The sequence below is a fragment of the Mercenaria mercenaria genome, chromosome 13 (genome assembly GCF_021730395.1).
Source record: "Mercenaria mercenaria strain notata chromosome 13, MADL_Memer_1, whole genome shotgun sequence".
Taxonomy (NCBI): domain Eukaryota; kingdom Metazoa; phylum Mollusca; class Bivalvia; order Venerida; family Veneridae; genus Mercenaria; species Mercenaria mercenaria.
The window spans coordinates 66586533-66611233 of record NC_069373.1 but is presented as its reverse complement, the minus strand read 5'-3'; the positions used below and the strand labels follow the sequence as shown (position 1 = coordinate 66611233).

Here is a 24701-nt window from a genome sequence, read left to right as displayed (position 1 = left end):
TTTCAGCCAAATTAGTATATTAATCTATGACGCGACTTAGTGTTGTAAATTATAACTTGTGCTCCTAAAAGCTATTCCTAGTACATAGCACTGTCATTACCACCTTCTCAAAATACTGTTGGAAAGATAGGGAATGGAACTTTATGAGTTCTATTGAAGAAGTAAAAATTTAAGTAAATAAAGTGAGGAAAAAAAAGTTGAAAGGAAACAACAATTTTCCATATACAAAAAAAAAATTAAAAAGATAATGACAGAATTGGCATTTATTAATTTTTATTTCTGTATATGAACATTATAAAAGGTTAAAAAAAACTGTACATAACAGATTAACTCTTGACAGAATATGTTAGATGTTATTTCATACTTTAAATCATACAAGAATTGAGCTACACCTTCACAAAATCTGTATTATGTTGAAATAACAGAGGGTGTAAGATATTTTGTAAAAACCCATCAACTGATATTTATGGTATAGCCATATTATTTTTCAAACTTCCTAAAATCAACAGCCAGGTGAACCTAGATTTTGAAGTATTTGGTTGTGACAAAGTAAAAATAATTATCCTGATGTCGGTGGATTACATTTTGTCAAATTCTGCTGTATTTTAGCTATAAAAATGTTCAGTGTTTTATCTCGCGTTTAAGCTATGTAAGAAAAAACATACATTAACATAATGTTAGGTCAGATGTTTAGAGCTGATAAGCCCTAATTGTGTCATTACACCACATTCCGACATAAAGTCTGTTCTGCTCGGCACAGTAAGCAATACTTTGTGGCATCACTACTCCGTCACTGGAGTCAAGCATTACCTGACCCCTCAAGAGGTCAGCAGACATCTTATGAATGTTGTTGCTGTTATACCCACATACATAGACAAACCCAGCACTGTCGACAGCTAGCCCAAATGGCATCTGTAACTCAGGGTGCTTGTATATGGCCTTGACCTTTCCGTCTGTTGTAAGACTAGTTACGGTATTGCTGTTATAATCGGAGACGTACATTGTGTTGTGGTCAGGACTCTGGGTAAGGTACTTGGCATGGTGGAACAGCTGGTTACCTGCAGAATCTGTTGTAAAACTCTGTAGAATTTTCCCATTCATGTCTAGAACTTCAAGTTTATTCTTGTGGGTGACAGTCAATTTGTCCTTGCTGTGCAGGATACCATAGCAAGGACTGCTTGCCTCTAACACATTACTTACTGACAGTTCTTTCGTTTGGCTTACAGAAAGAAACTGAATCTGACGCTTGAAGAAAAGTGTAACTGCCACAATGTTGTCGGTAACCTTGGTTACATCATGCGGATCACTCTCCATGGCTATAATTGACACAGTCTTGTTATTGTTAGCATCTATCATCTTCACAGAACGGTTTCCGCAGTCAACAACAACAAGATAACCATCAGGCAGACTGCAGACTCCAGTTATAGTACACTGTTGTTCATCCTCCTTCATTCTTGCATGTATGACAACAGACTTTTCTGTATTGGTTTTCTCTTGATTTGGACTTAAATTATTGGCTTTAGTTTCTTCAGCAGTATTAGCAGAAGGACTTACATTTTGACTTGAATCTGCTGGTTTCCCTGTTGATTTTCCATCTGGTTGTTCCATTTCTCTAACAGGGTCCATTTCAATAAGTGTTCCAAATTCTTTCACTGTAAGCATCATCTCTTGAATTTGCAGGGAGGGTTGATACTTGTAGTGGCCTATTGTGTTTTCTTTTTTCAGCTTGTCAAAGTCACCTTGAAGAATTTTGATGCCTTCTTTTGTCTTTTTCATCGTAGTAGATAACTGTTGTTCAGATTTGTGTGTGTCCAGTATGCCAGACATCAAAACCTTAAGGTTGCTCTGTAACTTTTCAACTAATTCCTGTCTTTTGACATTTTTTTCTGTTACCTTATCTACTTTAGCATCCATGTCACTCTCAAGTTTGTCAAAGAAATGCTTTATTTCCTCTCTTTGTTTCCTGATCATTGTCTTAGCCACATTTGATAGAGATTTATTGTCAGCCTTTTTGGTTTCATAGACCTCTTTTTGATGGTCAAGCTCACTTGAGATGGTCTTTAAACTGTCTGTCAGTTCTTTAAATTCCCGTCTAATATCTTCAGACTGGACAGTGTCCAGAACTTTATCCATGCTAGAATATCCAGAATGGCTCATAGTTACACTTGTAATGCAGCTTAGATTGTCACACAATTTGCTATGACTTTCTACAATTTGACCTTGAGAAAGACAATCGTCCTCGGGTACGACCTCAACCTTGGCTCTTTTTATGTGTTGTGTCATTGACTCATAAAATTGTTACTTTATTTTCAAACTGTTTCTAAAATCACTTTAAGCTATCCTGTGCTCATATATATATATATTATTTAACATATGAAATGTAACTGACTTGTCTTAGTTGTAAACTTCCTCATTCATAAACGAGAAGATAAACTTTCCTGTTTCATTGTCCTTCTGTTCACTTCAAGCTTTTAACAGTAACTGACGACTGTAAATTCAAAATGTGTTTATCTCCTACATAGTTGTTTAAGGTGGTCTAGTACAACAGTTACCTTAAGTAATGCAGATAAAGTAAAATAATACGTTGATTTTTTCCACCTGTTTTTTGTTGTTGTCATTTTGCTGGGTTTTTTTTTTGTAAGGAGATGATGATTAAAAAGTGCTATATTATATATTTCTTATATAACTATTAGATTTTTATGAGTTAAACCTGCATATTACATTTTGATTGAATAAGAATATAATACTATGTTCTACAAACAACTCAATAAGTGAGTTGTCTTCTATACACTGATAGAAATCTGGCACATTTATAATCACATTCCTATATTACTGGTAGCACATTTATAATCACATCCACCTGATTTTGTTTACAAACAGTGAGTGTACCAGCTGTTGGCCACATCCCATTTTCTCCTGACAGGCTTAAACATTTTTCTCAAAGTCATCTTTGCAAAATACAACAGAATCAGATTTTTTGATAAAATGTTGTAAAAAGTTACAATATGTACAAATGTGCCAATTTTCAGAAAAAATCTTTCTACTGATTTAAGGTAATTTCAAAAAAGGGATCCCTGATGTGAAGCATGCATACAAATTGTAACAATTATAGAAAATATCTGCCCCAGCTTCCATTTTGTGGCTTATATACTCAGAGGGTTCCCCCTTGAACAAATCTTTTTAAATGTACTTTTTCAAAAAATTTCTGTATTTTTTATGGATAACAATACTTATTGTGGAAGGTGATACATAATATGCTTTCTTAATTTATGACAATCAGGGTCCAGTAAGGTTAAAGTTCAAATAGATATTTTTATGTCTATGTTTGGTGATTTCTTTCTTCTAAGTTTACATGTATAAAGTTTTTTTTGGTCATTCTTACTTAAGACAATCAGATTTCCAAAAAAAGTTTTTACTTCCTTAAAATTTAAGTCCTGTGGACAGTTATTCAATGTATATACAAGTTAAAAGATCATGTGATCTGGTTATGGACTTACCTTTATGATCATGTGTGATGAACTTAAACCCAACAAAATAAAAAAACAACAAGTACATCTATTATCAGTGATTATAAGTTACAAGATTTATAATGTTTATGTTACAAGTAGTATTTTTCAATTTTCCAAGTTAAATTCAATGACTTTCATTTGTGATCCGCCACCTTAATTTTCATTTTATTGTGTAATCTCTACTTCAGTTAAAGGGGAAGCACCAAATGTTATTTGTATTTATAATATTTTATCATATGATTGCTTTTGTTAATTAGGAGTATTTAATATGTACAGTCAATCTTGTGTTAAGAGACCACCCAAGGGACAGGCAAAAAGTGGTCTCTTAAGACAACGGTCTCTTAGGACAAAGTACAGAAATTGGGCATAATATATGGACTTACGTTTTCACGTGGTTTTCACGTGGTGTATGTAAGAGACACATTGGGTAAGGATGCATATAAAATACATGTTATTCATATCAGTTTAATAGTTTGAGATTATCTTCATTTTATGCAAGTGTTTCAGAATAAAGACTAACATATGCATGAAATATTTAAATACATCAATAGAACTTTAAAGTGTAATAATGTGTGTTTTACTTCGATAAAATCAGCTGAATTTCACACAACGTTATTACGTTTCAAGAACGAAGCAAGCCATCCCGTCGATGCCTTAAAGTTAATGTCCCCAAGATCACTCGCGAACTTAAAGAGCTTGAGTGCACAAGATAGGCCCAGACATTGGCATTCTCCTAGCAGTCACGTCCTTAAACCACTCATATACCAAATTGTTTACATCCCCGAGAACAGTTACTCTCCTCGCACGTTTACGATCACCTGAAACATTGTTTTCAATATCCTCCAACACTTCTGCTTTCCGTTTCAGAATGTTTTCGATCTGGGTTTTTCCTATGCCCATTTCTTCAGCCAATTTACGAGCACTTTTGTTCTTACTTAATTCCAACACACGAGCTCTATCAAACAATTATAACACTTTCCGTTTAGAGATATTCAAGATCAATCAATTACACATAGGATAACTTACAATACATGTATAACACGATATGCGATTTTCCTTATTTATCAAGGTCAAGTTATTATTGGAAATAATGGGCAGATCTTAAAAACAACGACGAATTTGATTGGTCAGATTGGTCTCTCGCTAATAATTATGCAGTGATTGCGGGATTCCATCAGATGTTGCTTACATTTCTCACCTTTTGCAATCAAGAATTAAGTGTCAACACGTTCTCATAATTAATCGGCGGCAGTGTTTGATGTAAAGATGACTTAATATGGACATAGTTAAATTTTAGCGGTCGCTTAACCAAAAAAGGTCAGTCAATTTTGCCGAAAATCAGCGGTTGCTGGTCGCATTAGACAAAAGTCATTTAGCACAAATATGTTTAAAGTAAAATTGTTCGGGGGGAATTCAAAGTGGTCGTTAAAGACAAATGGTCGTTGAGGACACGTGGTCGCATCCACAATATTGACTGTATCAATTTATAAACTTCTTGGGTTCCTACAGCAGATAGATTTATTGTAAAAAAAGACAGCTGTATTCCTACACAGCAAAGATGAGAAAGTAGTTGCATATTGTCCTCATCTTCCGCCCTCATAGTTTCAGCTTGGATCGTTTAGTTTTGCCCTTGTTTATCAGTATGAATGTCCAAAAACTCTTTATGAGCCGCACCATGAGAAAACCAACATAGTGGCTTTTCGACCAGCATGGATCCAGACCAGCCTGCGCATCTGCGCAGTCTGGTTAGTATCCATGTTGTTCGCTAACGGTTTCTCTACTTACAATAGGCTTTGAAAGCGAACAGCATGGATCCTGACCAGACTGCACGGATGTGCAAGCTGGTCTGGATCCATGCTGGTTGCAAAGCCACTGTGTTGGTTTTCTCATGGTGCGGCTCATATGTCAAATTCCTGTTTTGTTATTCTGTTAAATATGTTCAAACACACCTGGTCCTGTGATATGCAGAACGTAGAAGCAGATAGGATTTTATGAAGAAATCATAATTCTTAAAGTTATGGCCCTTTTTGTAACGGCCCCTAGATGGACGGACAGGTATATCTAAATATTATATATGTCCTGGTGTTTCAGTTGGTGAGAAGATTAATATAAAAAGTGTTTGCATTAAATGCATTGACAGAGCAAAATAGGTAGAGTCTGTCTGATCATATTTGTTAAATATTTAAAAAAACAAAACGATGTAGTGAATTTATTTTAGAACAATTATATCTTAACCTTATATTCACATGAGAAAATACCTTTAACAGTCCCAATGGCAAATTTGATATACAGACTTCATTATATTATTTTAATATTTTGACGGTCATGGTTTAAGATTTTGTAAACAAGTTATTTGATTGGTAAGGAAAATAGTGGACAGAGTGTACAAAATCATAAGTGAAGAAAATAAACTGTGCATGGACATTGTGAAATAACTCAATTTTGCTTTTCACAAAACAAGACGTTTTTTCTTGGATATTGCGAAATAACAAAACCATAAGCTAGCCATTGCTGTGCAAAATTAAACCATTCCCTTTTATAACAACGACAACAAAAAAAGCTACAGTGAAATATTTGTACATATTTGTGGGGGAATAATATTTGTAGATTTTTAGCTCACCTGAGCAAGGTGAGCTTTTGTGATCGCCCTGTGTCCGTTGTCCGTCCGTCGTCGTCAACAATTTGACTGTTAACACTCTAGAGGTCACAATTTTAGCACAACCTTAATGAAACTTGGTCAGACTGTTACCCTCAATAAAATCTTGGACAAATTCGATATTGGGTCATCCGAGTTCAAAAACTAGGTTACCAGGTCAAATCAAAGGAAAAGCTTGTTAACACTCTAGAGGTCACAATTTTGGCCCAATCTTAATGAAACTTGGTCAGAATGTTACCCTCAATAAAATCTTGGACCAGTTTGATATTTGGTCATCTGGGTTAAAAAACTAGGTCACCAGATCAAATCAAAGGAAAAGCTAGTTAACACTCTAGAGGTCACATTTATGACCATATCTTAATGAAATTTGGTCAGAATGTTAATCTTGATGATATATAGGTCAAGTTCAAATCTGGGTCAGATGGGGTCAAAAACTAGGTCACTAGGTCAAATCAAAGGAAAAGCTGGTAAACACCATAGAGGCCACATTTATGACCATAACTTAATGAAATTTGGTCAGAATGTTAATCTTGATGATTCCTAGGTCAGGTGAGCCATACAGGACCTTCATGGCCCTCTTGTTTTTTTTGTCCGTCCATCAAATTAAAATCCTAAGGAACAAGCAAAGTTCACTGTCTTCTATCTTGTTAATTGAAAATCAAAGAATTCATATCTCAACAAAATAGCCACTTTGGGCAAAACTACGAAATGTTTTACCCACTAAATTGAATGATTTTACTGTATATTCTCTTCCTTGTTGCTAACCACACATACTTTTAATTTATGTTAATACTGATCATATGTATGATACAACTTTTTACTAAAAATGTCTGAACCTGTATTTTAGTGATTGTTCAGTATCTTCTTATATTTTTGTTGGTATCAAGGATATTTGAAGGTTGTATGCAGCAATGTATGTGACATTGACATTCACCATCTTCTCACATAATAAGACTACTGTACAGTTAGTAATTAAGTATTTAATTTTTTTTAAAGGCGTTCTGTATCATCTGTTTCAACATGTTTTTTTAGCTTGACTATTCGAAAATCCTGGTTCAAGTTTTACCAGGGCATTCGCTGGGATTTTAAAAGTTTAGTAGCCACTTTCAAAACTTTAGAGCCACTTTGAGCCACTTTGGAGCCAATCCATTTTTTTGAAGCCGTGGTCTGTTTTGTATGCATAAAGAAGGGATATGTGTATAAAATAAACAATATAATACTTGTTACACTTACTATCTATGTAAATGTCATATCATTTTCTTATAACAAATAAATAAATAACAATTTTAAGTCTTTTTATCAATGATGATACAAAATTAAATTAGCATGCTTTAATTTAACAACACAATCTCATATTCATCATATATCGACTTTCAACTATCAACAGACTTTTTTAAACAGAAAGATGTGCATTTATAGAGATTTTTTGAGAACTTTTAAAAGGGCAGGGTCACTGTTAAAAATGGGACAGGGTGCAGTTTGCATGTTGCACACCTTTGTCTACAACAAACAAAAGGTATATTTCCATGGTTTTTGGTTATAAATGTCTCTTTTGTAAGTAACACTGCATTGTTTACTACATGGTGTACAATACAATCTTTATGCAGAACCTAACATTTTATGATATTTCTAATAAAGAAACTTGCAGGACAAAAATAATGACTGCTATCATAAATCAGACAGAATGTATTTATTAATCATAAGCATGTTATATAAACATACAGGAATGATGTTCTGTTTCTTTGTTTTTCATTTGAGTTCATAGCAAGTTTCTTCTAGTGCAAATCTGAATACATTTTCAATAAATGTTATTATACTTTCATCATATTACTGAACATACCGTTGATACTCGTGTAAAGTGTGCAGATTTATGACCTCTGGGACCGCCCCCAAAATTGTCAGCGCGTAGTAGTCTCAGGTATACACAATTTTTCAACTTCCAAGTAAGTTTATTTACGATTTTCGCCATTTCGGTAAAGGGAAACTACTCTCCGCGCTAATTGTCTACGCGAAAATTTAAGATTGCCGTTACATTCCGTTAAAGATAAAGTGTTTGTTTTTTTCCTTATACAATTTTAATTTCATGTAAATTTAACATTATTTTGCTGAAAGAAATATAAAAATCATAGATATTACGATACTAAGTAATTAGATATCGAGTATCAAGTCCAGCTGAGATCAAACTGTGAACAACAAAACTGACACGAGGTGTCATGCTAAAATTACAAAACACGGCGGAAATAGAAAGAAAAGTTTGAAATTATTTGAAAATGTCGGATAATTATCGCAATTACCGTAAATATTGTCTGATTAAGTTAATCTCCTACAAAGAACCAAAAAAATCGTCGGGGAAAACAGCGTGGAAAACAACCATTTAAAACAAATGGGTCGCCTCTCATTGATCAAGAAAATTGGTTTGGTCATCGATAATTGGATCAATTAAAATAAACATCAGCAGATACTTCAAACATTTCCATTGAAAACGTGCTTTCTTTAATAATTGATCACATCTGTCTCTCCCACTGAAAATTTTTGAAAAAGACGTTAAACCCGAACACACACACACACACACACTCCAGTTAACTCGCACACACATGTCACAACATTATGTTATATACACACCTGTCAAAACATGCGTCATCGCATCAGCTGATTACTTGCTATCAGTTTTATCTACCCGGGAGAATATCCGAGAGGCGTGAAACGTGAACCACGCTTCCAGATCAAAAACACAATAACAACGTGGGGAAGAAAATAAAAATATATGTGGAGCCATAATGTTCCGCCACTCGAGATTTTAAAATTATGCCCCCTTTTGGACTTAGAAAATCCTGGTTAAGTTTTGCGTGCAAGTACATACAGCTATTACTTAAAGGCATATAGATTTGAAACTTATTTTTTCTTTTTCTAGATCAATAACCAACCTCATTGGGTCAAGTCCCATAACTCTGACATGTACTTTTGGCAAATTATGCCCCCTTTTGGACTTAGAAAATCCTGGTTAAAGTTTTGTGTGCAAGTACATACAGCTATTACTTAAAGGCATATAGATTTGAAACTTATTTTTAGCTCACATGTCACAAAGTGACAAGGTGAGCTATTGTGACTGCTTGATGTCCGTCCGTCGTGCAGAAAACCACTGGGCAGAATTACACCAAACTTCACAGGAATGATCCTTGGGTGGCCCCCTTTCAAAATTGTTCAAAGAATTGAATTCCATGCAGAACTCTGGTTGCCATGGCAACCGAAAGGAAAAACTTTAAAAATCTTCTTGTCCAAAACCACAGAGCCTAGGGCTTTGATATCTGGTGTGTAGCATTCTGGTGTGTAGCATCATCTAGTGGGCCTCTTCCAAAAATTTTCTAATTATCCCCCTAGGGTCAAATATGGCCCCGCCCCAGGGATCACATGGTTTATTATATAGACTTATATAGGGAAAACTTTGAAACTCTTCTTGTACAAAACAACATGGCCTAGGGCTTTGATATTTGGTATGTAGCATCATCTAGTAGTCCTCTACCAAGATTGTTCAAATTATCCCCCTAGGGTCAAATATGGCCCCACCCCGCAGGTCCCTTGTTTTACATAGACTTATATAGGAAAAAAAGTTTAAAAATCTTTTTGTTTGAAACCACAACACTTAGACCTTTGATATTTGGTTTGTAGCATTGTCTTATGGTCCTCAACCAAAATTGTTCAAGTTGTACCGCTTGGGTGAAAAGAGGTCCCAAGTTTTATATAGACTTATATAGGAAAAAGCTTTAAAAATCTTCTTGTCTGAAACCATACGACCTAGGCTTTTGATATTTGGTATGGTGCATTGTCTAGTAGTCCTATACCAAAATTGTTCAAATTATGCCCCTGGGTTTAAAAGAGGCCCCGCCCTGGGGTCACTTAGTTATTATGCAAGTTATGTAGGAAAAATACTTAAAAAATCATCTGATCCTATTTCCAAGACTGTTTAATTATAATTACCTGATGACCCTAAGTAATCTGACTTGACTGTGACCTTGACCTACTGACGTATTTTCTTGTTTTTTAAGATACAGCATTGAAATTTTGATGACATACACAGTTTTGCACACAAATAGTAAAACTGAATTTCATTGACCATGAATGTGACCTACTGACTTTCTTAATATTTTATCATCAGTTTGACATTTGAAACATGTAGCTCATATTACTCAGGTGAGCGATCCAGGGTCATTGTGACCCTCTTGTTTATTTTTCTAGATCAATTACCAACCTCACTGGGTCAAGTCACATAACTCTGACATGCATTTTGGTCAAATTATATCCCCTTTTGAACTGGTTAAAGTTTTGTGTGCAAGTTACTATCTCCAAAACTAATGCAGATACTGGATTGAAACTCTATAGATATTTTACATTAAGGGTAATATTTTCCTGTTTCTGGGACAATAATTTGAATAGTCAAGCATTGGCTGTCTTACAAACTTTTTTTAGCATGAAGTCCGAGTTATTATGCCTCCATTCAAAGGAGGAGGAGTTGGTTGGTCTGTTTGTCTGTGGACCAATAGGTTTCCAGATGATAGCTCAAAAATGCTTGGGCCTAGGATCATGAAATATGATAGGAAAATTGGGCATAACCAGCAGCTGACCCCTATTGATTTTGAGGTCAGTAGGTCAAAGGTCAAGGTCACAGTGACCTGGAACAGTTAAACAGTTTCTGGCAATAATTTGAGAATGCTTGGATCTAGGATCATAAAACTTGATATGGAGATTGATCATGACCAGCAGATGACCCCTATTGATTTGAGGTCAGTAGGTCAAACATCAAGGTCACAGTGACCCAGAACAGTTAACTGTTTCCAGACAATAACTTGAGAATGCTTGGGCCTAGGATCACAAAACTTGATAGGGAGGTTGATCATGACCAGCAGGTGACCCTATTGATTTTTGGGGTTATTGGTCAAAGGTCAAGGTCACAAGGTCCTAATTGGTTAAAATCATTTTTAGCTCGACTATTCATAGAATAGTAGAGCTATTGGACTCGCCTATGCGTCGGTGTCCGCGTCCCGATTTGGTTAAGTTTTTGTATGTAAGCTGGTATCTCAGCAACCACTTGTGGGAATGGATTGACACTTCACACACTTATTCACTGTGATAAACTGACCTACATTGCACAGGTTCCATAACTCTATTATGCTTTTTTACAAAATTATGCCCCTTTATCGTCTTAGAAATTTTTGGTTAAGGTTTTGTATGTAAGCTTGTATCTCAGTAACCACTTGTGGGAATGGATTGAAACTTCACACACTTATTTACTGTGATAAACTGACTTACATTGCACAGGTTCCATAACTCTATTTTGCTTTTTTACAAAATTATGCCCCTTTTTCGACTTAGAATTTTTTGGTTAAGGTTTTGTATGTAAGCTGGTATCTCAGTGCTCACTAATTGGAATGGATTGAAACTTCACACACATGTTCACTGTCATGATCTGACATGCACAAAGCAGGTCCCATAACCTCATTTTGCTTTTTTTCAAAATTATGCCCCTTTTTCAACATATAAATTTTTGGTTAAGTTTTTGTATGTAAGCTGCTATCTCAGTATCCACTAATAGGAAAGGATTGAAATTGCACACACTTGTTCACTGTCATGATATGACATGCAATGCAAAGGGTCAATAACTCAACTTTGCATTTTACAAAATTATGCCCCTTTTTTGACTTAGGAGTTTTTGGTTAAATTCCTATTATGTAAGCTGGTATCTTAGTACCCACTAATGGGAATGGATTGAAACTTCACACACTTGTCCACTGTCATGAGCTGATAAGCACTATGCAGGTTCCATAACCCTATTTTGCTTTTTTACTAAATTATGCCCCTTTTTCGACTTTCGTATTCATTCAGTCGACAAGGCTGTTGAATAGTCGAGCGTTGCTGTCCTCCGACAGCTCTTGTTGATTATTGTCTTGAGAACTATTTGACATTGAGCCTTAATTGTTTATTGGATGTTTAGTGTCCTAATAATTTCTGGGTCTTGAGGTCAAAGGTCAAGGTCAGTAGGTGTCAAATCTATTTTAAAGCAATATCTTAAGATCTGTTAGGCCTACATACTTCAGATTTAGTAGGTTGATTGGTCTCCTTTAGTAGATGACCTTTATCAGTTTCAGGTCACTGGGTCGCCGTCGTTAAAGTTTTTTAATAAAGTCAGATATCTCTGTTACTATCAAAGCTATTGCCTTGAAACTTAAAATTATTTACTATCAAAGTCTACACCAGAAGAAACAATCCCCATAACTCTGATTTGAATTTTGACAGAGTTAGGCCCCTTTTTAACCTTGAATTTTTTTGTTAATGTTTTTATACAGTGTTTTTATATCTCTGTTACTATCAAAGCTATTGACATGAAACTTAAAATAGTTATTACCTATCAAAATCTACACCAGGAGAAACAATCTCCATATCTCTCATTTGAATTTTGACAGGGTTATGGCCATTTTTAACTTAGCATTTTTATGCCTTCTAAGGTGAGCATATTTGAATCGCACTGTCCGTCCGTATGTGCGTCCGTCCATGTAAACTCTTGTCCAGGCTGTAACTCTGCCATCCATAAAGGGATTTTGGAATAACTTGGCCTAAGTGTTCACCAAAATGAGAGGACATGTCATGCACAAGACCAGACCCCTAGCTCCAAGGTCAAGGTCACAATTGGAGGTTAAAGGTTAACAGGGTCTGTTTCGTGTCCGGTCCATAACTCTGCCATCCATGAAGGGATTTTGAAATAACTTGGCATAAATGTTAGCCATGAGACGACATGTCGTGCACAAGACCCAGACTCCTAGCTCAAAGGTCAAGGTCACACTTAGAATTCAAAGGTTAACAGGGTCTGTTTCGTGTCCTGTCCATAACTCTGCCATTGATGAAGGGATTTTAAAATTACTTGGCATAAATGTTCCCTATATTGAGATGACGTGTCATGCACGAGACATAAAAACCCTAGCTCCAAGGTCAAGGTCACACTTAGAAGTCAAAAGTGTTTCTTTTCTGGTCAGTAATTGCCAGTTATCAAGGGATTTGAAAATGACCCGGGTCTCTTGGGTCAAGGTCATTGTCAGAAAATGATGTGTAGGTTTTTTTGCGCAGACAACTGTAGCATTCTTTGACATGATTCGGGGGCATTTGTCACCAATAGTGATAGCTCTTGTTTGATTCAAGTTTTTGATAATGTCAAATATCTCTGTTACTATGAAAGTATTTGACTTGAAACTTAAAATAGTTATTAAGTATCAAAGTCTACACCAGGAGAAACAATCCCCATAACTCTGATTTGAATTTTGACAGAGTAAGGCCCCTTTTTAACTTTGAATTTTTGGTTAAAGTTTTTAATAAAATCAAATATCTCTGATCAAATATCTCTGTTACTATCAAAGCAGTTGACTTGAAACTTAAAATGATTATTTACTATCAAAGTCTACACCAGGAGAAACAATCCCCATAACTCTGACTTGAATTTTGACCGAGTAATGCCCCTTTTTAATGTAGAATTTTTTGGTTTGGGTTTTATAAAGTTTTTACTGACAAAGCTCTTATTCAGAGTCAAGCACTGAGAAAAGTTGAGCATGCTGTCTTATGAACAGCTCTTGTTTTGACCTGTTATATCTCTATAGGGCTTTAGTGGTTGTACTGTAATATTTCCTGTTTTTCAGAAAAATTGTATCAGACTCGCACCCCCTGGTCAATGGTTTGGATATGAATGGTGTCAATCAGCAAAGATCAGATTTAAATGACATCACAGATGGACAGCCGTTTGGACCAGGCCCACTTGTAGACTGGTCTGGGAATAATGTTGCCACTGTCTGGCCTGAGCCTACTGCTACTGATAACAAAAATAATTCCAGTGCAGCAAATGATGAAGCAACTACAGATGAAAAAAATAGTGAAGTGAAATCTGATGAGAATAATCTAGAAAATGTTGACTCGGGGCTACCTAAAGCTGCCCCAGAATCAGAAAACAGTACTGATCAATTAGTTGTTAAAGATTTTGTTGTCAGAGATAGTGCAACTTTGTCAGTTTCATCAAACGCGTTGTCAAGTGAGACAGAAAATAAGACTGAGAAAGCTGAAGTGGAAAACACTGAACAAATTGAAAATCAGGATATATCAAAAAATGAAAAGTCAGTCATATTGAATCAGCCATCTGAAATGTCATTGGATAGTGAGGTATCAGGTAATTCTGACAGTCAATCAGAAGTCAGTAAAGAAGAAGTAGGTACTGGTGCCACAACAGAGAAACATACAATGGATACCACCGATGCAACAGATGATGAACCTCCGGAGAAAAAGGTAAAAATTTCCATTTTTTTTTAATCCCCCGCCGTGGCGGAGGGATTATAGGAATGGTCTGCGTCCGTCTGTCCGTCCTTCCGGCCGTCCTTCCGTCCTTCCGGCCGTAATAAAATCGTGTCCGGTCCATATCTCCTAAACCCCTTGAAGGATTTCATGAAACTTGGGTCAGATGATCACCTCATCAAGACGATGTGCAGAACCCATGAGTCAACCTTGTCGGTTCAAGGTCAAGGTCACAACTCAAGGTCAGGTTTGAGCCTGCCATTTTGTGTCCGCTCTATATCTCCTAAACCCTTGAAGGAATTTTATAAAACTTGGGTCAAATGATCACCTCATCGAGACGATGTTCAGAACCCATGAGTCAGCCATGCCGGCTTAAGGTCAAGGTCACAACTTAGGGTCAAAGGTTAAAGCCTGCCATTTTGTGTCCGCTCTATATCTCTTAAACCCCTTGAAGGAATTTTATAAAACTTGGGTCAAATGATCACCTCATCAAGACGATGTGCAGAACCCATGAGTCAGTCATGCCGGCTCAAGGTCAAGGTCACAACTTAGGGTCAAAGGTTTGAGACTTCCATTTTGTGTCCGCTCTATATCTCCTAAACCCCTTGAAGGATTTTCATCAAACTTGGGTCAAACGATCACCTCATCAAGGCGATGTGCAGAATTTATGAGTCAGCCATGTCGGCTCAAGGTCAAGGTCACAACTGAAGGTCAAAGGTTTGAGCCTTCCATTTCTTGTCCGCTCTATATCTCCTAAACCCCTTGAAGGAATTTTATAAAACTTGGGTCAAATGATAACCTTATCAGAACGATGTGCAGAAATTATGAGTCAACCATGCCAGCTCAAGGTCAAGGTCACAACTAAGGGTCGAAGGTTTGAGCCTTCCATTTGGTGTCCACTCTGTATCTCCTTAACCCCTTGAAGGATTTTCATCAAACTTGGGTCAAATGATCACCTCATCAAGAACTCAGAGTCAGCCATGTCAACTCAAGGTCAAGGTCACAACTGAAGGTCAAAGGTTTCAGCTCTGTATCTCCTAAACCCCTTGAAGGATTTTCATGAAACTTTGGTCAAATGATCACCTCATCAAGACGTTGTGCAGAATTCATGAGTCAGCCATGTCAGTTCAAGGTCAAGGTCACAGCTAAAATCAAAGGTTTACCCTTTCACTATCCATAGCAGTGGCGGGGGATTTAGCTGTCTTTCAGACTGCATTGTTTAAAACAAATTTTAGGCTTTTGTAGGAAAATATACTCATAAATTCTTTTCTGAACTGATGATTCATGTAAAGAAAAAATCTGTATACAGTATATTCATAATAAGAGTAACAGATAGCAGCACAATTACTTAAAGTTACAGACATCAAAAAGTAGTAAATATTTCTTTTAAGGTCTGACACCACTGAGATTGATACTTTTATAATCAAACATTGTATTTTCCAGCTTAAGGTTGATATCCAGGTACCAGACAGTGGTGAAAAAGAACCAAAAACACAGGGACCAGCTGTAGATGAAAGCCGGGTTCAAGATTCAACTGTAGATTCATCTCAGGTCCAGGGAATTGCAACATGTGAACAAACAGAGTCATCAGGAAATGTTTCAGGTATTTGACACTGGAGTGTTCTAGTTCATACATAGCTGTTGGACTTAACTGAGTTTTTAGCAGGCTAAATTTTCTTCCCTTGAAATGAAAGAAAATCAGAAACTAGAGATTGATTTAATAGGAAATGTATGTCTCCCACTATTTACCATGCAGAAATTGCAGAATGCTACAAATTAATGGCCATAACCTAGGGAAAATCACTAGGTTTGGCACTCAGAGCGGCTGGTAACTCCTGTATGGTTTGATGGAAATCTGCCCAATTATATAAACATCATAAAATTTGATGAAAAAGAGCCATAACTCTGCGGAAAACAAATTTTAAAACAAAACTGCAGCTTTATATGCACAACTAGGCTTGGCAGTAATCACTTTAATGAAGTTTGGTGTAATTCCTCTTTGTTACATCATAGCAGTTGCCTCGATAATGTAAAATATGACATATGTGGGGCTATAACTCTGCTGAGAATCACTGAACTGGATTATATTGATGATATGTATTAGTTTGCCTGGCACTCAGAGTGACTGAGAACTCGTGTAAGGTTTGGTGGAAATCTGCCCAGTAATGTAAAAGAAGTGGCCAAAACCTCAAATCTGACAAATCAAAGACAGTAACTCTGCTGAAAATCATTGAACCAGAAAATGTCAATGATATGCAGGCTTAGGCTTGGCAATCATCTTTCTCATTGTTTCAGTGATGTCAGAGGAGTTGTGTGGACAAACTTTGTGACATATGGAAGGACAGACAAACAGGTGGGCAGCACCACATCAATATGTCTCCTCCACTTCATAGAGGAGACATAATAATTAAAAACATGTGAACACCATTTTATGCTTACATACGAGGTCAGAAAAATATATTAAGGCATGTAAGTGATCTGTTTTTAAACAGTTTTTGTTTTGTTATTCTTTTAGATGCAAAGTCTGAAAGTTGTCGTGAAGAAGGCGATAAAATCGAAAAGTCAACTAATGCAGTTCAACAGCAGCCTGAAGGAAATGTCCCTGTCTCTGAAGACAGCCAATCAAAAGCGACAACACAGGAAGCTGCAATAGAACAAAACCAATCAGAAGACAGCTTACAGAAAATGGCAAAACCAGATTGTGAAAGCTCTTCAGAAAACACATCTGAACATAGTGTTCCATCAAAAACAGTCTTGGACACCGCAGAAACTAGTACTCCTTCTGTAGGTGATGCAAAAATCAACAAAGAACCTCAAAAACAGGAAGGTGATGGTGCTGTTGAACAAACAGAAGATAGCAACTCTGGTGCTGAACTCATGGACACTGACACAGCTCCAGAAAATAAAGAAACAGTAGTTGAACAGAAAGAAACAACAGACGAAAGTGAACCTATGGAACAAGAATAAGAAAACTGTGGTGTAAAATAAATAAAAGGAGACTCACAGAACAGGCAAAGAAATGGAGGATCATACCTTGAGATTGTTAAATGCTAGGAGGAAAACTTTAAAACATAAAAAGGAAGCCATTTGGCATTTGAGAATTAATTGAAAATTGTTGTATAAATAGAAATATTTACATTCACTTGGAAAGAAAAAAGTGTTTGTTTCAGTATTAACAACATTGGTGTCATAATATCATGGACAGATTTTTCCTGGAAATTGCACGCGTAATCTGATGTCTTTCACAAAGCATTAGCAAAATGCATCGTTCAAGAAATCCTTCCAAAATTGGACACCAGAATTTCAAAAAGAACAAGGTTTCTGATGGTAAAGATCAAAATTGAATCGACTCGGTTGAATGATTTTTTTCTCTGGATTTAACAATATTTTAGATAAAAACCAGGGACAGTATTTTTATCGGAAGACAAATTTCAAATTGAACGTGGGCAGATCTTTTTGACTATTCTATTTAGATGTTGAAAAGTTTTATATTCAGACAATTTTATTTTCTGATACAAATAGAAAGCAAACCACTCCTTTTGTAGCAAGCTACTGTAAAAAATCTAGACATAAAAATTGAATGCTGTTTTTGTGAGTTTATAGGGGTATAAATCACATTGGGACTAATTGTAAATTACGGATATGCAAGACGTCCCAGTGTGGTTTATACCTGTATAAACGCACAAAAAATAGCAACAAAAATAACTGTAACAGTGTACAGTAAGAATAAGGTTGGTGTGATACGCAAAAGAAGGCGTATTGGAAGACTAAATCTTGCTAATAGTAGAGATGTTGTTATATATATGTATGCGTACAATCATGTAGTACATCCCTATTCATAACAGTGAGTGCTGCAGTTGTCTGAAAACTTGAAGCTTGCTACAGATTGATTTACACTTTAAAGTGGGTATGTATGTTTTTACAGGCACATTCAACATGTTAGAATTTTTTTAAATAGTTTTGATGTTCTGAATTTTGATACATCAGATGCTGAAATAAGTATGGTAATAGAATCTATTACATACATGTATATCAGTACAAGTGTCAAATCACATTCTCTATATTGACTCTGTAAAGTACTAGAATAAAAATTGGAGTTCTGTTTGGGAAACTGTTGTATGGTTGATCCTGAGCAAAGTTATGTTATAGTTGTTCCAGAGGAATGGTTTGTTATAGAAACAGAAAAAGGAAAAGTAACTGTTGATGTTTTAGTTAACTGACAAAAAATTTGAGTTATCATTGCAGGTGTCATAATATATCATGTATACGCAAACCTTTTAAGTACTGCAAAATCCGGCTTGACTTTTTTTTATCCAAAAGTGAGAAATTGTGTTAATAAGTGATTTTATTTATCATATGTTACAGTTTAGAACCGTCTTTGTGACAATGGGCCATACTATTGCATGGTGATGGATACAATGTTTAGGGTTTTAAGATGGAGACCAGTCCAAGAATTCAGCTTTGTCATTGGTCAATTTCAAATCTGAGCTCATAATCAACCAGTCATCTGCTGGAAATTTGTGACTGGTCCCCACACCAAGCTTTGTAACCTTGAACACATGATGTAGACTGAGCTTTTATTAGTTTTTGATGGAGAAAGAACAACTAAGTTTTAGTTGGTCTGTGAGATGAGTTCTGAACTTCTAAAGGTTGAGTCAGTAGATTTACAAACTCCAGCAGCTCTGGCTGTTAAGTGCTTTTATTTGATACAGTGCTTTAAAAAATATGCAAAAATTGATTTTAATAACTTCTTATCTCGGTATCTTTAAATGGTTTGTTGTTAATAATCAAACCTAGAGTGAAATCATTGATAATTGTGTTGATTTAACTGAAACAAACATAACTGGCTTAAGCAAATAAGTATAATCAGAAATCTTTGATAAAGATCTTTTACGTAGTACATGTTTTTAGCTCACCTGTCACAAAGTGTCACATTTTTCATGGGATCTTTATGAAAGTTGGTCAGAGTGTTCATCTTGATGATATCTAGGTCAGGTTCGAAACTGGGTTACGTGCGTTCAAAAACTAGGTCAGTAGGTCTAAAAATAGAAAAACCTTTTGACCTCTCTAGAGGCCATATTTTTCATGAGATCTTCATGAAAATTGGTCAGAGTGTTCACCTTGATGATATCTAGGTCAGGTTCGAAACAGGGTCACGTGGGGTCAAAAACTAGGTCAGTAGGTCTAAAAATAGAAAAACCTTGTGACCTCTCTAGAGGCCAAATTTCTCAATGGATCTTCATGAAAATTGGTCAGAATGTTCACATTGATGATATCTAGGTCAGGTTCGAAACTGGGTCACATGGGATCAAAAACTAGGTCAGTAGGTCTAAAAATAGAAAAACCTTGTGACCTCTCTAAGGGCCATATTTCTCAATGGATCTTCATGAAAATTGGTCAGAATGTTCATTTTGATGATATCTAGGGCAAGTTCGAAACTGGGTCAGGTGCAGTCAATAACTAGGTCAGTAGATCTAAAAATAGAAAAACCGTGTGACCTCTCTAGAGGCCATATTTTTCAAGAGGTCTTCATGAAAATTGATCAGAATGTTCAACTTGAGGATATCTAGGTCAGGTTCAAAACTGGGTCACATGCGGTCAAAAACTAGGTCAGTAGGTCTAAAAATAGAAAAACCTTGTGATGTCTCTAGAGGCCATATTTCTCAATGGATCTTCATGAAAATTGGTGAGAGTGTTCACCTTGATGATATCTAGGTCAAGTTCATAACTTGGTCATGTGCCTTCAAAAACTAGGTCAGTAGGTCGAAAAATAGAAAAACCTTGTGACCTCTCTAGAGGCCATATTTTTCATGAGATCTTAATGAAAATTGGTGGGAATGTTCACCTTGATGATATCTAGGTCAAGTTCAGAAGTGGGTCACGTGCCTTCAAAAACTAGGTCATTAGGACAAATAATAGAAAAACCTTGTTACCTCTCTAGAGGTCATATTTTTCAATGGATCTTCATGAAAATTGGTCAGAATTTTTTATCTTGATGATATCTAGGTCACATGTGCTCAAAATCTAGGTCACTATGTCAAATAATAGAAATAACGACATCATACTCGGTTCAACACTGGGTCATGTGGGGATAGGTGAGCGATTCAGGACCATCATGGTCCTCTTGTTATTATTTTTTATTTGGATAATTTGGCAGCATTGGCAGAACAAGAGCATTTAAAGATTTTTTTTTTTAATTTAACAAACAAATGATTGTTTTAATTTTTGTCAGTGTTATCAATGAATGTTTAGTTTTGTCTTGCAGCAGATAGAATACTATGAAATACTTAATATGGAAAAAGCAAGATTTTTATTTAGAACATTGATACAGTAGACTTGGTATGGTCATGTTTTACTTTCACATTATGATTTGCAATTAAGAGGCAAAATTGATTTGTAAGTAATGACTTGATGTAAAAGTAAACATGAAATAAATTATTTTAAAAGTAAATTGTAGTTTAGTCTTTAGATTTCTTAAATTAATCCCCCGCCACAAGTGGTGGGGGTGGGGGTGGGGAGTATAGGAGTGGTCTCCGTCCGTCCTTTGTCTGTAACATTTTGTGCCCTCTCTGTATCTCCTAAACCCCTTAAAGGATTTTCAAGAAACTTGGGATAAGTGATCACCTCATCAAGATGATGTGCAGAACACGAGTCAGCCATGTCTGCTCAAGGTCAAGGTCACAATGCAATGTCAAATGTTTGAGCCTTTCATTTAGTGTTCGCTCTGTATCTCTTAAACCCTCTTGAAGGATTTTTATGATACTTGAGTAAAATAATCACCTCATGAAGATGATGTGCGTAACTCATGAGTCAGCCATGTTGACTCAAGGTCGAGGTCACAACTTGAGGTCAAATGTTTGAGCTTTTCATTTCATGTCCGCTCTGTATCTCCTAAACCCTTTTAAGGATTATCATGATACTCAAGTGAAATGATTCACCTATTAAGACGATGTGTAGAACTCGTGAGTCGGTCATGTTGGCGCAAGGTCAAGGTCACAACTCTAGGTCAAAGGTTTGAGCCTTCCATTTTGTGTCAGCTCTGTATCTCCTAAACCACTTGAAGGATTTTCATGAAACTTTAGTCAAATGATCACCTCATCAAGATGATGTTCAGAACTCATGTGTCAGCCATGTTGACTCAAGGTCAAGGTCACAACTCGAGGTCAAATGTTTGAGCTCTTTATCTCCTAAACCCCTTAAAGGATTTTCATGAAATTGGTCAAATGATCACCCAATCAAGGCGATGTGCAGAACTCATGAGTCAGCAATGTTGGCTCAAGGTCAAGGTCACAACTCGAGATAAAAGGTTTGAGCCTTCCATTTTGTGTCTGCTCTGTATCTCATAAACCCCTTGAAGTATTTTCAAATTCATTGATTTCCTCATACATGGACTATAAAATATACTTAACAGTCAATGCTTCCACTAATTCACTATCCATAACAGCGGCGGGGGATGTAGCTGTCTTTCACACTGCCTTGTTATATATAAACAATTTGTCACTTGGAAGTGTGATAATGCTAACAGGTCTGTGTTCGTTTTTCTGTTTTTACTTCGTACACTGAAATCATTTGATTTCGTCATCATTAACCCTTATCATGCTGGACACAATTGATTCTGCCTTTGCAGTCTGATCAAGATCTGCACTGTTCGCCATTCAGTCAGTATCTTTATAGTAAGCACCCCTTTTTACAGTCAATGGTACTGTCCAAATTGAAAGGTAGACAGAAATTTATCAGGGTAAGGGTTTAATTTTGTGGTACTGGCCAGAATTGTAATTTTGTGGAGAAATGAAATTGTGGATTCCAACTTCTGAAAGTAAAATGATAAGAATTTGATTTGTTCACAAGACTTTAATTATGTGGATTCCGACTGGCACAAATTAAAGGAATAGTTGTGATTTTACAGTATATCTGAAGTAGGTTTCAGCTTGTATACATGTAGGATTTGATACAAACTTCCATCACATGATACGTCTTGACATGAATATTTGCTGGATAGACAATTAACAAACCCCATTGACATAGGGTCCATATTCAGCAATGTTAAATTTTCGGTAAACGTCCACTGTTCATTCTGGGTAAACACTGGAATTTGGCTGAGCTATTTATCTGAAAGCACTATCGTTCAAAAACTCATTACATTCTATGCAATTTTAGCGATGCCTGGAGCCTCCGTTGGCTGGGTGGTTAAATCGCTAGCTTCGAATAGCTTGACACTTAATACTGTAGGTGGGTTTATGTAGAATTCTTTCATGCGATGAAGCCATCAGGCTTGCTTACAGAATAACAGTGGTTCTATCCAGGTGGCTGCCCGTGCTTGAAAATATCACGAGCGGCACCTGAGGATTTCATCTGTCGCCAAAAGCTGCAACGACGCAATATGGCCTATACTGTGTCGGTGTGACGTTGAACCAAATAAAAAACCTAAACAAATCAACTGGTTTAGTCTAAATTTCAGACCAGAAAGTGATGGATAAGCTCAGAAGTATGGGTTGCATTACTCGTTCATATATTTGGTATCAAATTAAAAGTATTTGTTGTCTTTATGATGGCACGGCATCGCTATTTGTGATAAACTTTGGAATATTATGTGTTTCTTGTTAGAACGAATGTCCTAGAAAAATCAGACAACATTGAAACCGCAAGAAGACATGAAGTATGCTGTTAACTTATTGTACTAGAAAGCTGCTTCGTTGGTCATAATGCATTAATAGCTTAAAGTCCTCGACGATGACCTAAGCGGACGAAATCATGTCTCGTTTCGGCGAAGAACACAGTGCTCAGTGACTGAGCGCCAAAACATTTTTGTAATGAGGTCTTCTTTGTACTTAGCCCCCGGCATCTTGAAAATCCGTCGGAATATGTACTTTTTATTGAACAAACATACCAGCAAAATAACAACATGGTTCAATGATTCCTGAAGATGCTGCACCCCACCACACAGTTTAACGATGTGCATTTAAGCAGTAGCAAGGATACGAGGTCATTTTCGGACACTTTAAAAAATGCTAAAAATTACGATTTCAACAGATTTTTCACAGTTCGTCGTTGGCCCGAATGCATATATTGCTAAAACTGTTTTCATTTTGTATCTCAAATAGACACAAAAGATGACCTAAGATGACAAAACCCTGGCTCGAGTCTATCGTTTCAGCGTATGATACAGCAGTATGAAAGCACCAAAGCATGTTCATACTCGTAATGATGCCTTCTTTGGACGTATGCCACCGGCATCCTGAAAATTCGTCGGCAATGTTACATGTACTTTTAACAGGATATATATACCAGCAATATAACAACATGGTTCAATGCATCCTCATGCCCTCATGAATACTCGGAATTACAGCAGTAGTAAGGATTCTAGCCCATTTTCGGACTCCCGGCAAATGCTTAAGATTACAATTTTCAACAGATTTCAGCATTTGTCGTCGGCACATAATGGATAAATTGCTAAAACAAATTCATGTTTGCATTTCATAAAGGCTCTAACGATTAACTAAGGTTACCAAACATTTGCTTGAGTCCATCATTGCGTCGCAGAATTAGCACTAGTATCTTGGTACAAAGACATGTTCCAATTTCGTAATGAGACCCTCTTTTGGACGTATGCCGCCGGTATCACGAAAATCCGTTGCCATTGTTATACCTAGTACTTTTTGAAAAATAAAAACATGCCGCCAATATATTCACATGGTTCATTGCATCGTAAAGCCTCCAGAATGCTGTGACTTACAGTAGTAACAAGGATTAGAGCCCATTTTCAGACAACTAAAAATGCTAAATATTACGATTTTCAATAGACTTCACCCTCTTCGTCGGCACATTATGCATAAATTGCTAAAACTAATTTCATTTTGTCGTTTCTTAGCAGAATACATAAATATCTAAGCACTAAAATATGTATGATATCTTTTGGACATACATACCAATTATATATCCACATTATTCTAGGCAGCCTCCTTATCGCCATAGATTACAGCAGTAACGAGGATTCAGCCCACTTAAGGAACCCTGAAAATTGACAAAAATTAAGATTTTCAACACATTTCACCGATCTTCGTCGGCGCGTAATTTATAAAGCGAATTTCATTTAATATATCATAAAGACATCACCAACGATGACTAAGGTGACCATATCTTGGCTCAAGTACATCATTTCGGCGCTGAATACATAGAGAATAATAAGTCACATGATCAACTGACCGTATATCACTGGT

The 24701-nt window shown here is 36.3% G+C and overlaps 1 protein-coding gene across 1 annotated transcript in view; it reads left to right on the top strand.

Moving 5' to 3' along the window:
- The window catches only part of LOC123529271 (serine/threonine-protein phosphatase 4 regulatory subunit 2-B-like), a 38795-nt gene extending 17860 nt beyond the window's left edge, over window positions 1-20935 (top strand). Inside the window, exons 6-8 of the mRNA XM_045309529.2 lie at window positions 13842-14478; window positions 15928-16087; window positions 17000-20935. Of these exons, the coding sequence (XP_045165464.2) occupies window positions 13842-14478; window positions 15928-16087; window positions 17000-17451 (1249 nt within the window). The 3' untranslated portion in view covers window positions 17452-20935. The remainder of the gene's footprint in view (window positions 1-13841; window positions 14479-15927; window positions 16088-16999) is intronic.
- Window positions 20936-24701: the final 3766 nt, after the last annotated feature.